Source organism: Populus nigra, chromosome 10 (assembly GCF_951802175.1).
Source record: "Populus nigra chromosome 10, ddPopNigr1.1, whole genome shotgun sequence".
Lineage (NCBI taxonomy): Eukaryota > Viridiplantae > Streptophyta > Magnoliopsida > Malpighiales > Salicaceae > Populus > Populus nigra.
In genome coordinates this window covers 6,178,823-6,192,485 of record NC_084861.1, presented here as the reverse complement: position 1 = coordinate 6,192,485, position 13,663 = coordinate 6,178,823, and the positions used below count along the sequence as shown (strand labels likewise).

Below are 13,663 nucleotides of genomic sequence, written 5' to 3'. Positions count from 1 at the left end.
GAAATCACTATATATTGCATCAGACACGCCACACAAGGCAGAAGCCAACCAGTCCCGTTATATAAACTTGGCCTCAAGGAGCTATCCCTTTTAAGTTTTAACATCACCTCACTCTAAGAATCTTGGCCACTCTTCTTGTTGAGCTTTTTCAATGGGGTTCTGCCCTGTCTCGGAGATGATGCAGAAAGTAATGGAAATGTTCTATACGCAGCCTAAGACAAAGGCCGAAGGCAATGAGGTGGAAGGAAGAAGGAAGATCAAAGGCACAGTGGTGTTGATGAAAAAAAACGTTTTGGACTTCAATGATATAAAAGCTTCATTTCTTGATCGGGTCCATGAGTTGTTGGGCAAGCGTGTATCTATGCAGCTTGTCAGTGCTGTTCATCAAGACCCAGGTTAGCCTGCCTCCCTCTCTCGGCCTCTCTTAAGTCTCTTGAATGGCCTAAGTGTCCGAAAGTTTTGAGGGAAAGGGAATATGGTAGTGAAGGTTCTTCAATAAAGACAAATTACCCTTTGTTTTTTTAATCAAACAACAAATAACTTCACCAATATCCTCCGGCCACCGTTCACTTTTCTCTATTCAGACAAATGAAAAGGAAAAAACACATGATTGGATTTTTTTTTTATTAGTTTCGCTTCAAATTCTGGTCTTCGGGGATAACAGTTGGGTTGTTTTGTGTATTAGTTGAGCAATTTCTTTTATTTATTTATTTTGAGAAAGTGACGGTGAAGGAGTTAATATTTACATACCGGATAAAGAAATCATGTTCATGATTCTTGAAGTTAGCTTTAAATATCCTTTCCTGTTTATTATTCCCAGTAAAATGTGCAATAATAAAATGAAAATCGAGTGAAAATCGAGTTTGATCAAGCTAAAACTGGGGATTTTGTGGTGTTTATGTGTGTTTAGCAGATGGCTTGCGAGGGAAGCTAGGCAAGGTAGCATACTTGGAGAAATGGGTTACCACAATCACACCACTAACAGCTGGAGAGACTATGTTCACAATTACTTTTGAATGGGATGAAAGCATGGGTTTTCCGGGGGCTATCATCATCAAAAACCATCACCATAGCCAGCTCTATCTTAAGACAGTCACTTTAGAAGATATTCCCGGGCACGGTCGGGTACATTTCATCTGCAATTCCTGGGTTTATCCGACGCATCGTTACAAGGATGATCGTGTGTTTTTCTCAAACAAGGTAATTGGATTTTGGATAACTACAGTAAATACGAGAATGTGTGCTCCTACATTATGTTTTATTGGGCCGTATAGTTTGTGCTTGCCATCTAGACGCAGGGAGTGCGTTTTATTGTCATCCTGGACCGTAGATTTAATGCTTGCCTCAACTATTGAAAACCTCGATATCTTATTCCCTTGTAGGCGAAATCACAAGTCAATGTTTTTTTTCCTGCTAGAACAGCACTTTCCCTGACTATCGTTTTCTCTATTTGAGTTCAAATTTTCTTTCGACCATGACTGTTTTCATAAAGGTATTAAAATGGTTTCTTTTTTTGTTGTTTCACTATCAATTCCTATTCCTACTTCTTGTTCCTTCATGATTTGTGTTAGGCCTACTTCTAGTGCCAGATTTTTTTAGAACGTGTTAAGATAGGCTTTGGATGAAAAGGTGGATTCACTTACTCCTTGAAGGATTTTGCATTAGGCATATCTTCCATGTCAGACACCTGAGCCATTGCGGTTGTATAGAGAAGAAGAGCTTATAAATCTCCGTGGAAATGGAAAAGGTGAGCTGAAGGAGTGGGATAGAGTCTATGACTATGATTACTACAACGATTTGGGGAGTCCAGACAAGGGTGAAGGATATGCTCGCCCTATTCTTGGCGGAACAGAAGAGCATCCATATCCCCGAAGAGGAAGAACGGGTCGAAGAAAAACAAAAAATGGTTAGAAATTAACCTAAACTCAAATCACTTTCGACATGCATCTATATAAATGGCCACTCTACCAAGGGTTTCAGAATTTCTAACAGGGTAAAACATATAACGCATAGAAAATATCTCCTGGCTGAATGATCTTTTTAAGAATGTTAGATGCATGCGTTTTTGTCAATTCGATCAACAATTCAGTTTTACCATTGTAACAGACCCTCATTGTGAGCAAAGGTTGCCGCTTCTAAGTCTGGACATCTATGTTCCTAGAGATGAACGGTTTGGGCATTTGAAGTTTTCAGATTTTCTTGCCTATGCTCTGAAATCCCTGGGTCAGGTACTGCTCCCAGAGATCACATCTTTATGTGACAAAACCATTAATGAATTCGACACTTTTGAGGATGTACTCAACCTCTATGAAGGGGGAATTAAGCTACCAAATGGGCCAACAATCAGTAAAATAAGAGACCACATCCCGTGGGAGATGCTCAAGGAACTTGTTCGTAATGATGGAGAGCGGCTCCTCAAATTCCCAAAGCCTGATGTTATCAAAGGTGCACTGATAAATCTTTTTTTTTTCCCTCCCGGTTATCTTGTAATAGCTAAAATTTCATTTCATGTCTACATTACTTTGAAATATAAGTTTTCATGGTATGGTTTCAGCGGACAAGTCTGCTTGGAGGACAGATGAAGAGTTTGCACGGGAAATGCTTGCTGGGGTCAACCCAGTTATCATCAGTCGCCTCCAAGTAAAACACAACCTCCTGCATTAGATTACCTGATGATTTATGTTTCTATGACCCTTGAAGCTTAATAAATTACTAAAATATATCCGCAGGATTTCCCCCCAGCCAGCAAGCTAGACCCTAAAGTATATGGAAATCAGAACAGCTCAATAGGAAAAGAGTTAATTGAAGAGAACATGGATGGCCTAACCGTAGTACAAGTACTAATGATGATTCGTTTCTTTCATGTCCTTACCTATAATATATATTCAATACTAGAATCAAGAAACACTGAAGTTGTTTCCCTAAAAAATGAATATTTCAATTTTTCTGAAATAGGCAATCAAACGCAACAGGCTGTATATATTGGATCATCATGATGCATTGATGCCATACCTGAGGCGAATAAACTCAACCAGCACAAAGACTTATGCCTCTAGAACAATCCTGTTTCTTCAAGATGATGGGACATTGAAGCCATTGACAATTGAGTTGAGTCTACCACATCCACAAGGGGACCGTCATGGTGCTGTCAGCAAAGTTTTCACTCCAGCAGAACAGGGTGTTGAAGGCTCGGTATGGCAACTGGCCAAAGCTTATGCTGCTGTAAATGATTCTGGATACCATCAGCTTGTTAGCCACTGGTATGATTTCAAATCAAACGGGCTTTCATGATGGCATAAAGTAAAACTTTGTTCTACTATAGAATGTACACCTGAACGATTCTGCTCATATTTACAGGCTGAACACTCATGCTGTAATAGAGCCATTTGTGATAGCCACAAACAGACAATTGAGTGTCCTTCACCCAATCTATAAGCTTTTACATCCTCATTTTCGTGATACAATGAATATAAATGCCTTGGCTAGGCAGATCCTCATCAATGCTGGTGGAATACTGGAGATAACTGTTTTCCCAGCCAAATATGCCATGGAAATGTCCTCTTTTGTTTACAAGAACTGGGTTTTCACTGAGCAGGCACTCCCCACAGATCTCCTCAAGAGGTAAAGCTCGGAACCTAAAAATACACTCTTATCTTCACTTTTTATCTAAAGCAAAAATAAAATTGATCCAACTTTCAAAATCATCCAGAGGAGTGGCGGTTCCAGATTCAAGCCAGCCACATGGCCTCAGACTTCTGATAGAAGATTATCCCTATGCTGTTGATGGGCTAGAAATCTGGTCAGCAATTGAAACGTGGGTTAAGGAATATTGTGCTTTCTACTACCCCACAGATGATTTGATCCAAGGAGATAGTGAACTCCAGTCATGGTGGACAGAGATCTGTAATGTAGGCCATGGTGACAAGAAAGATGAACCGTGGTGGCCTGAGATGCAGACGCTAGTTGATGTCACACAAACATGCACCATTATCATATGGATAGCTTCAGCCCTCCATGCAGCTGTCAATTTTGGGCAATACCCTTATGCTGGCTACCTCCCTAACCGTCCATCCTTAAGCCGTCGATTCATGCCTGAACCAGGGACCCCTGAGTATGCTGAGCTTGAGAAAAATCCAGATGTAGCCTACCTGAAAACAATCACAGCCCAGCTACAAACCCTCCTAGGTGTGTCACTGATTGAGATTTTATCAAGACATTCAACTGATGAGGTTTACCTTGGACAGAGAGATACTACTGAATGGACTTTGGATAGTGAACCACTAGCGGCATTTGAGAGATTTCGAAGGAAGCTGGTAGAAATTGAAAACAAAATTATGGATATGAACAATGACAAGAGATGGAAAAACAGAGTGGGGCCTGTAGAAGTTCCTTACACTTTACTCTTTCCTAACACCACAGATTACTCCAGAGAGGGTGGACTCACAGGCAGGGGCATTCCTAACAGTATCTCAATCTAATCTATTGGATCAAACTAGCAACACGGCATTATTCTTTTAGGCAATCAATAGATGGTTTCAAAAATGTTGTGGTAGTCAAGTAAAAGGTGGTCATCTAAATTTTTTGCGTTCAAATTTTTCTTTGATTGATGATTTGTATCAAAGCTAAGTGTATCTGCAAGCATCTACAAATAACAAGAATTGTGTGTTGTACCTTTTCCTATATAAACATTGAGTACTAAAATCCAGAGTTTAGGTAAAATGCCAGCAAAAACCATTCCTTTGGAAAAAAAAGGTAAATGACCAAAAAATTACACTTAACTTTGGATCAAACTAAACTTGGCCTCTCACGGTCTCACCTTTATTTTTTATTTTTTTAACTGAGTATCTCAAACTATATATATATATATATATATATATATATATATATATATATATATTAGGCCCATTTGTCTATGTTTCCTTCCTTCCATTATTTTTTCTTCCCAATTGTCTTAAAATTCTCAAATAACAAGTCTTCACAATATGCGTGGTGTTTTTAAACAATCACCTGTAGTCAAAATTAACGAAATGGATTATTACTTTTTTTATCAAAAAAGAGTTTGAGATACTCAAATAAAAAATAATAAAAAAAAAGTTTAAGGACTAAGTTCAGTTTGATTTAAATTCAAAAGTCATAAATATATATATATAAACCTTGAGTGCTTAAATTTTTATTTTTTATTTTTTATCAAAAAGCTTGAGAGAATCATTGGCAAGTCAGTATCTAAACTCTGAATTGTTTAAAAATTTAGTTGGTTCTTTCGTACTTTTTTATTTATTATTTCTTTTCATGGTTTTCATTGCATAGAAAAAAGGCCTTATCAAGAAATTTCAATGAAATTTAGAAATGATCCAAAAACTCAACAGCTTTCAATCTTTTGCAAAATAACACATTTAATTATCAAAAAACAAGAAAAAAGATACCTCAAGTTGAGAGGATCCTTTTACCAATAATAATTGAGAGTCCATTTGAAGTGATTTATACAAATAAACTTTCGACTTTGAATCACAATTTAAAAGTTATTTTTTATAAATAAATCCATGACAAAAATTAGTTAAGATAGAAGTATGCTTGACAAAAATTATTTAAAATGTTTTTTTTTAAAAAAAAATAGACATCACAAGTTAGAATGAAACAAAATTTTGATTTCATTTTATAACAAAATTTTAATTTAACTCAAAATTTATTTTTAAATAAAAATATTTATATGACTTTTTTTTAAAATCAAAATTTAAAAAGCAATTGAATTAATTTGCAGAAAAATCATAACTTAAATGGAGTAAACACTTGATTGAATAGGTAAATAGATGTCAAGGATCTGACAGAAAATCACTACACAGAAAATAAATATCTGCATCCGAGCGACTAGACTAGAGTGGTATTGTATAGAGGACTGGAACAGTAAAATAAAAGAGATGATGATTTTTACCGGTTTTGCAATCTGGACTGAAATTCAGAAGTTGAACCATATTTCCATGCTTCTGCAGAATTAACAAGGAATGAGCGATGACTCTGTTTTGCTGATTGCTATGCCAGATTCGAGGCTGCTCTCTCTCGCTCCCTCTCATCTCCCTCCTCCAGTGCTATCTACTGATCTCTTACAGGACGGAAGTGACAGGTGTAAAGAGCGCGAATATGGAGTATTGAAAGTTTCACCATGATTCACCTAGGCTGCCACTTTTGTTTCCCTCATCTAATGTTACTGGGCCTTCCGGTCTATTTCTTTTATATTGGATTTAGGGTCTATGACCTTTGGGCTTTCCATTAATTAACAGCTATCACCGGTCCATTCTTTCTTTTATCTTTGTTTAGGGTCCTCTATCAATATGATCCTCTTTTATCCTTGTTATTTTTATTATTATTATCATATAATACGTGTTATTTTTAGAGGGTATTTATAACCATATTTTTTTTAAAAATGATTTTTTAAATGAATTTTTTTAATTTTTTTAAATTGTTTTGATATATTAAGATAAAATAAAATTTAAAAAATAAAAAAATTAATTTAAAATTAATTAAAAAAAAAGTTTAAAAATACTTTTTAAATACAAAAACAAATATATTTTTAGTAGTATTTAGTTATAGATTTTTCTGATATTAAAAAAAAAAACAAAGAGTTAAGAGTCATTTAGAAATTATAAGGCTTGTAACATGTATGGAAAATCAATATAGTGTGAAAGTTGTTTTTCTTTCTCATTTAAAATTACAGAAAGAAAATTTTTTATTTTTTATTAAAAATTATTTTGATATCAGCATATTAAAATAATTTAAAAATATAAAAAATAAATAAATTTAAAATAAAATTTTTAAAAAATTTTAATAAAAAAATAGATACGACCTGAATTCCAAACTTTCACTAAAATTGCTTTCAAGGTTGATTTTTTATTATTATTAGATAAATCGTGAAATTCTTTTTAAGCCAGAAACGGGCATTGTTAAAGCAGTGTTCAACTGCAGCATAATTACACGTATAATTATGTACAACTAATAATAACAAAGAAACAGATATTCACACGAGGCTTGCAGCTCAGTGGCCATGGCAGGCTTCGCTCTGCCTATGCGTTCTGAGTTCGAGTTCTCGAGTGTACCCGTATTTGAGGGTTTAGCTGCTGTGGTCAATTCGTGTGACTTGTTCCGCCCCCGTCCCGGGTTCGACCCTCTATGTGTACGCCTGTCACCCCCGCGGTGCTTTACATGTTCCTGGGCTTGCAGGATGTCCAGCGGGTCGTGAGGAATAGTTGTGGTGCGCGTAAGCTGGCCCGAACACCCCACGTAAATAAAAAAAAAAAGAAAAAGAAACAGATATTGCTAAGGGAAGGAAATGAAGAAGTGAGATGTTGGTGAGCCCCACGTATCAAATTCAAAGAATTTTAATTGGTGCAGTCCATATCTTATCCAAACTCACACACACAAGATGTTGGTGAGACCACGTGTCATAGCTCAAGAAATTTAATTGGTCCGTTCCATATTGCCTTATCCAAACTCACACACAGACACCACCCATCTCAAATCACACAAACACCTTGATCAATAATCTTTTCTCCTCCATCTTATTGAACCTAGACGCCCCTGTATACCAAAATCACTCAACACCTTCCAATCTCCAATCCTTCATGGCAATGGCAACTCAAGCCTCTCTCTTCACCCCCACGACCCTCTCCACCCTAAAATCAAGCAACCAAACCATTGTTCCATGGAAACAATCATCCTTTTTACCAATCTCTAATGTCAAGGCACAAAGAAGCTTTAAGGTTGCTGCTGTAGAGGAAAAAACAGCTACAAAAGAGGCTCCAGTGGGATTTACTCCACCGGAGTTGGACCCAAGTACCCCATCACCAATTTTTGGTGGGAGCACCGGTGGACTGTTGAGGAAAGCCCAGGTAGAGGAGTTTTATGTGATCACTTGGGACTCCCCCAAGGAACAAATATTTGAAATGCCAACTGGGGGTGCAGCCATTATGAGGGAAGGCCCTAACTTGCTCAAGTTGGCCAGGAAAGAGCAGTGCTTGGCCCTTGGAACTAGGCTAAGGTCTAAGTACAAGATCAAGTACCAGTTTTACAGGGTGTTCCCCAATGGAGAGGTTCAGTACTTGCATCCCAAGGATGGTGTCTACCCTGAGAAGGTGAACCCGGGGCGCCAAGGTGTCGGCCAGAATTTCAGGTCTATCGGAAAGAATGCTAGCCCAATTGAGGTCAAGTTCACCGGCAAGCAAGTTTATGACTTGTGATCTGGTAACATCATGTGTTTGTGATTACGTGAATATTTGTTGTAATTGTATCTCTTCTTAGGAAACTATAAGAGAAGCAAAACCTGTCTTGTGCGTGCACGTTTCTCTTTCTTTTTCATATGCTTATATAATATCTACATCATTTTCTGTGAATATAGCAATATAGAATCTATAGATCCTAGTTTTTTTTGCCAGAGTTCTACGATGCGTTATAGCTTGTCCATGCATTTATATTGTTAATTCGGTACCCTGAATTTATCCTCGTTAAGATATAGATGCTGAGGACCTAATTGAGATGAAAAATAGGTTGGGGGGTTTTTATGAGATTTGCCCGTTCTTTTTGTCCACTGCTACTCGGCTAGCGTGTGTACAACATGAAGCAAATCGTTAATTACGTCAGAAAGCCTGGTTTAAAGTGGATGGCCTGAAATGGAACGATTCTCTAGTTTCGATTTAAAGTTTGATACGGAAGGCCCACTTCCGCGAGCAAACTGCTGGTCCAGTAAGCAACTTGGATCTTGATTAGGAGAGATAAGTACTGATGTCTGATGATCATGCTCTCAGTAACCCTTAAAATGCAATTTTCCCTTTTCTCTTCTTTGTAACTAAAATATCTTTCTTTAATTTAGCTCACAAATAGCCAATTCAACTTCCTGGTTCTTGTTTACTTAGAGAATATATTCCTGTTTGCGTTCATACTGTAAACTAATAAACCTATTTTTAACTACCTTAAAAACTCCCTCATGTCCGGTAAAAACTTAGTTCTTGTAATCTTTGCTAAATTTATCATCTTAAATTTTAATCTTTTTATATCTTTTTAAGTATATAAAAATCCTTCAAGAACTCATCATATTTTCATTGAACATAATTACAAATATAAAAGATATTTACCCTTCATTAAATACTATCAAGGTAATTACACTGTAGACACTTCTCTTCATGAAAAGACAGAATTTATGAGTTATAAACTTATCATGAGATTTTCAGAATAAATATTTATAAATTTCACTTTTTAATGCATATATATTTTTAAAGATCTCTCTATAATATTTTGTACTTTCTCTCTCTAGAAAAAAAAATTTATTTAAGCATCAGATAATCTCAACCTTTACTAAAAAAAGATTTTTAAAAAATACTAGCCACGAGTAATTTTAACCTACTAAGAATCGTGTATATGTTATCAATTATGCTAATTGAATTTTTAGACATCAACTATGAACTTCAATTTCTATTGGTGCACAGACGGTTAGGCAACTCAATTTGAGTTTTCCTTCGAGGAGAAAGTCAACTTCAATTTTGAGACGGAGTACATGAACATGTTCACTTTGTTTTGGCCTTTTTTGGTCAGATCTCGCAGGAGAGCTTAGTCCAGTAAACTCTTCTGGGCAATATCCTGACATTTTATAATTGCAAGGTCTAAAACCATACCACCGCATGATAGAGATTGTAAGTATTTTTAAGACTAGAAAAATACAGGCTTAGTTATGGGCACTCACTGACGGTTCCAAGGATATCTCTAGAAGCAAATAAACCAAGCAGAAGCACATGTTCGTACCAAGTGTGAACTCCACAGTACATCAACTAACGATGCCCACTCATTCTAACAGGCAGTTAGTCCTTATCGCCAACACCACCTAACCAAAGCAATAATTATCAAAACAACTAAAATAACTGATGTAAATAATATATTAATTATTGCAAAAGGTATATTTGTTCTATAGCTAAATGAGTTAGTACACGGGTTCGTGTCTAAAAGCTGCGGGCTTAATTCCTAGTGAGAACACTGTTTTCTTTCAGATAACATGTGGTCTGTGTCTCTTTTTTCAAAAAAAAGCCTTGTTATATACACACACACACTAGAGCTAGAGTATCTCAAACCCACATAACTTGGGGTTTTTTTTTAAATTCCCTTTGTTTCTGTTTAGTTTTTTGTTTAATTTTATTATTTAATTTACTGTTTAATACTAGATTAATTGTGAATTAATTTTTTATTACATGATAAAAAAGAATAAATTAAACTCAACATAATTCGGGTTGTAAGTTTAATGAATTGATTAAGGTGAACTTAATTTTTTATTTTTTGTCTTGTGTTGATAAGGTTATATTAAAATAATTTTTACATGATTTAATTTACAAACTCTAGCCAAGTAAAGAGTTATATTAAAGCATTGAATTATTTTACTAAATTTAATTACAATATCAAAAAAAGTTTTTAATATTGTAAAAATCCGGGTTCAAGCCTTAACGGCAACACAGGCAATGACCTGGTAATCCCCTATGGGAGCTGTTGCTGCTGACTTGCTTAGCAACATCACACAGGAGCGTTGATTTAATACGTGATTGTGATTAGTTCAAAGAACGAAAGGGACAGCCATGGATGGGATAACCACCTTGATTTTGAGGGTGGATACAAGTTTTTACGTGCATCACATTTTCGTTTCCACCGTTCAAAACAATTCTTGACGTCCCTTACCGCCTAAGATGACAAAACGACGATGTCGCTGTCTGATACGCTTTTGGGTGACATGCACCCAATACATGATTAATGGGCCTACTTGGACGGGACAAATACCATGCCTTTTTTTAAAAAAATATACCTCAATCGTGCTGGAAGCTTCTCGAATTGCTAGGTTTTTTATTTTTTTTAATCTTTTTGTTGTTCTGTTAAACGCTAACATGTTTTTTTTCATGTATATAAATTTTAATTATAATTTTTATTAAATATGTATTTAAATCTAACTAATCATATCTAATTATATTTTTTAAAATTTATTTTTTTCAAATTACAATTACAAAAATTCTCTCGTTTAATTCATTAGTCTTCTGTGCGTTATGTGTATTACGCATGACACTTGATAACAATTAATGTGGAGTATTTAGTGGATAATTCATGAGTCATATTAATGTGTTGAAGTTCAAACACATTAAACCAAGTTTTTTAATAAAAATAAACGTAAATTTTAATTGCATCAATGGATCAGGTTAATTCAATAAGCATGGTTTTATTAATGAATTATTTTCATGTCCGAATTAGATTTAGAAACTAAAAACATACAAATCTTAATATATGTTATACACCAAGCTGATTTGAGACCCGAATTTAGAAAAAATCAATTTTAATAGGATGCCAACGAGTGTTATTGGTAACCGGTAGGATGGATGGATGGATATTCACTTCAAGTTATCACATTACATAGACGAAACATTTACACGCATACTTAATACATAATTAACAACTCAGACAGAGACAAGGACGACATTTGCTATGTTATGCACATGAAAGATCACATGAAAGATAAATGTTATTCACATGAAATATACATTTGATATGTACAGACACCAACCCAGTCTTTGAAGAAGAGGTCTTGATTTCTTGTGTCTTATCTAGGCTCCGACGGTTGTGGCTGTGAGAACGGCGTCCATTTCACTCCTGGTGCGGCTGATCCTCTGATCACCACTATCCGTTCCTTTCGCCCAAATTTCTGGAATTACCTGAGCCAGGTTGTGGATATGCTCTAACACGTAATCTGCTTCTTTGCTCTTCACCGTTTTTCCAACCTTCATAATCACATCAGGACACGAGCACGGTTATTAGACGTCAAACAAATTTAAATGGACACTCAGCACTCACAGCACAAAATGAAAGCTAATTGCTTCAGAGGGACAGCTTTGAATTTCTAAATGTTGTTGTTAGAATTTCAGATGTTTAGGCCAAATCAAGCATCATCGTTAATGTCTTTGCCCCTGATTTAGCTACCTCTCTTCTATTGACGTCATGGATAGGCCACTGGTTAATCAGGGCCCTTGATTTTTCAGGACACCTTTTGGCCCCGCAAAGTAAGGGTCTTGAGCTTTCGAGCCACGGGCATCTTCCTCTTTTTCCAAGTGGTAAAAAAATAGTGCGGGTTTTTTTGTGCATAATAAGAAATTGGCAGGGTTGGCAGATTTCTTAATTTGAATTTCAGTAGCCAAAGGCAAATTGGATTCTAACAAGGGGTTAGTATGGTTTTTAATATTTTTCTTTGATTTGACTACAAGGGGATTGATTGGTAAATTTACCAGAGCAGTACGTAGTCCCAAAGCTTTCCCAGCTGCTACATTGCGCACGTTGTCATCCAAAAACAGCTGCAACATAACAGAGTAGGATCGGGTTTCAGAAATGTTTTTTATTGCTAAACAAAAACAAATGAAGGATGAAAACTAATCAAACAAAAAAACCCGAGAAATGGTGGCTTACCGTACGGCGAAGATCAACATCTGCAACACGGAGAGCGATTTTCATGGCATCCATTGAAGGCTTAAGTAGAACAGGGAACTCGTCAGGACTACTCGATTTAGACAGGTTTGGATTCATAGTCTCAAAACATATGATCTGATCGAAACAGTCTTCTATCCCTAACCTTTTTAGGGCCATGATCGCGTGATTTCTATCTGAATTGGTGAAAATCTGCCAACAAAAACATTAAAAAATTTAATCAATTGCCTGGAAGCGTAAACAGGGATACAATCTTGATCACAAAATAGAATTTAATGGGATGAGTCAATTTTATGTTATCTGATCCAGGCTTACGATTTTCCTTTGAGTGATGCTACGCAAGAGGTTAAGTAGTTGAGAATCTGGCTTGATCAAATCATAAGGCAATCTTCCGTGCACGAAACTGTTGATGAATATAAATAGTTAAAAAACTGATTTCAGTGTTTTTTTTTTGGTTCTGAATTGGAAACAGAGTCTAAGTGAAATTAAGCAATTTGAGCGAGGCTAACCTGTGATAATCATCAGCATCAATACCATATCCTAGTGCCTGAATATATAAGTTCGAGCAGTTAATAATTAAAGAAGGCAGGGACAAAAAAGATATTTTATTTTTACTATGTCTTTGTTAGAGAGTAGTTACTCGCAAACCAGCAAGAGAGCTGCCGTAGGTCTTGAAGAGCTCGACTCGGATACTCGGAGCCTTTTCCTCTGAAAACCCACATCTCTCAACAAGAAAGTCTACATAAAAAGAACGATCTTGATCAGTTCTTGAAAAAAATATTTGAAGTAATTAAGATTTTTAGGTTAGGTTATGAAAATAATTAAAAATGTCCATTTACCATCAATGTTTTTTCTCAGAGCTTCTGCTATTCCAAGCTTAGAAGAATACAAGGTGTCATCCAAATCTGTTTAAAAAGAAAATTACAATTCAAAACAATGCGAGCAGAAAGCCTGGACAGGAATGAAGAGACTAGCATTTGTATAATATAATAAGATTGAAAAAGAAGTACCAAAAAGGAGGCAATCAAAAGGAGAGCTTGAATTGCAAGAAGTTTTGCTGCAATGATCCATGGCTAAGTAGCAAATAGAGGGGAGAGGGGGGGGGGGGGGCTGTAGGTTAAAGAGCTTTGGCTAGGAAGTTGAGGAGAGATAAAAGCAGAGGGGATTCGAGGGAGGAGAA

General features: G+C 36.0%; 3 protein-coding genes and 1 long non-coding RNA gene across 5 annotated transcripts; 2 read left to right on the top strand and 2 right to left on the bottom strand.

Annotated features, from left to right (window-relative positions):
* Window positions 1–4,719, top strand: LOC133704413 (probable linoleate 9S-lipoxygenase 5). 2 transcript variants are annotated; one of them, XM_062129228.1, is made up of 9 exons: window positions 1–395; window positions 911–1,200; window positions 1,666–1,906; window positions 2,107–2,445; window positions 2,555–2,640; window positions 2,730–2,837; window positions 2,956–3,260; window positions 3,358–3,621; window positions 3,710–4,719. In XM_062129228.1, exons 1-9 carry the CDS (start codon window positions 152–154, stop codon window positions 4,476–4,478), a joined length of 2,646 nt encoding a protein of 881 aa, XP_061985212.1. In that variant the 5' UTR covers window positions 1–151; the 3' UTR covers window positions 4,479–4,719. The 2 variants fall into 2 exon arrangements, with proteins under 2 accessions (XP_061985212.1, XP_061985213.1); XM_062129229.1 differs by having other exon boundaries at window positions 2–395; window positions 914–1,200.
* LOC133704414 (uncharacterized) lies at window positions 3,292–6,176 on the bottom strand. Its single transcript, XR_009844064.1, has 2 exons — window positions 5,930–6,176; window positions 3,292–4,310 (listed from the first exon to the last, which is right to left on the bottom strand). It is a non-coding gene; the product is annotated as an uncharacterized LOC133704414 (long non-coding RNA).
* A 1,333-nt stretch (window positions 6,177–7,509) lies between these two features.
* LOC133705875 (photosystem I reaction center subunit II, chloroplastic-like) lies at window positions 7,510–8,381 on the top strand. Its single transcript, XM_062131293.1, has one exon. It carries the CDS (start codon window positions 7,614–7,616, stop codon window positions 8,226–8,228), a length of 615 nt encoding a protein of 204 aa, XP_061987277.1. The 5' UTR covers window positions 7,510–7,613; the 3' UTR covers window positions 8,229–8,381.
* Window positions 8,382–11,365: 2,984 nt separating this feature from the next.
* LOC133704791 (uncharacterized protein C24B11.05-like) lies at window positions 11,366–13,663 on the bottom strand. Its single transcript, XM_062129784.1, has 8 exons — window positions 13,494–13,663; window positions 13,323–13,388; window positions 13,124–13,221; window positions 12,993–13,030; window positions 12,799–12,886; window positions 12,466–12,675; window positions 12,288–12,353; window positions 11,366–11,786 (listed from the first exon to the last, which is right to left on the bottom strand). The coding sequence occupies exons 1-8, from the start codon at window positions 13,552–13,554 to the stop codon at window positions 11,613–11,615; spliced, it is 801 nt and encodes a 266-aa protein (XP_061985768.1). The 5' UTR covers window positions 13,555–13,663; the 3' UTR covers window positions 11,366–11,612.

Coding starts and splice junctions, on each gene's coding strand:
- LOC133704413 (XM_062129228.1), top strand. CDS start 152: ATGGGGTTCTGCCCTGTCTCGGAGATGATGCAGAAAGTAATGGAAATG. Junction 1,907..2,106: donor TCGAAGAAAAACAAAAAATG/GTTAGAAATTAA, acceptor CCATTGTAACAG/ACCCTCATTGTGAGCAAAGG. Junction 2,446..2,554: donor AAAGCCTGATGTTATCAAAG/GTGCACTGATAA, acceptor GTATGGTTTCAG/CGGACAAGTCTGCTTGGAGG.
- LOC133705875 (XM_062131293.1), top strand. CDS start 7,614: ATGGCAATGGCAACTCAAGCCTCTCTCTTCACCCCCACGACCCTCTCC.
- LOC133704791 (XM_062129784.1), bottom strand. CDS start 13,554: ATGGATCATTGCAGCAAAACTTCTTGCAATTCAAGCTCTCCTTTTGAT. Junction 12,354..12,465: donor ATGTTGATCTTCGCCGTACG/GTAAGCCACCAT, acceptor GTTATGTTGCAG/CTGTTTTTGGATGACAACGT. Junction 11,787..12,287: donor TGGGACTACGTACTGCTCTG/GTAAATTTACCA, acceptor GTGATTATGAAG/GTTGGAAAAACGGTGAAGAG.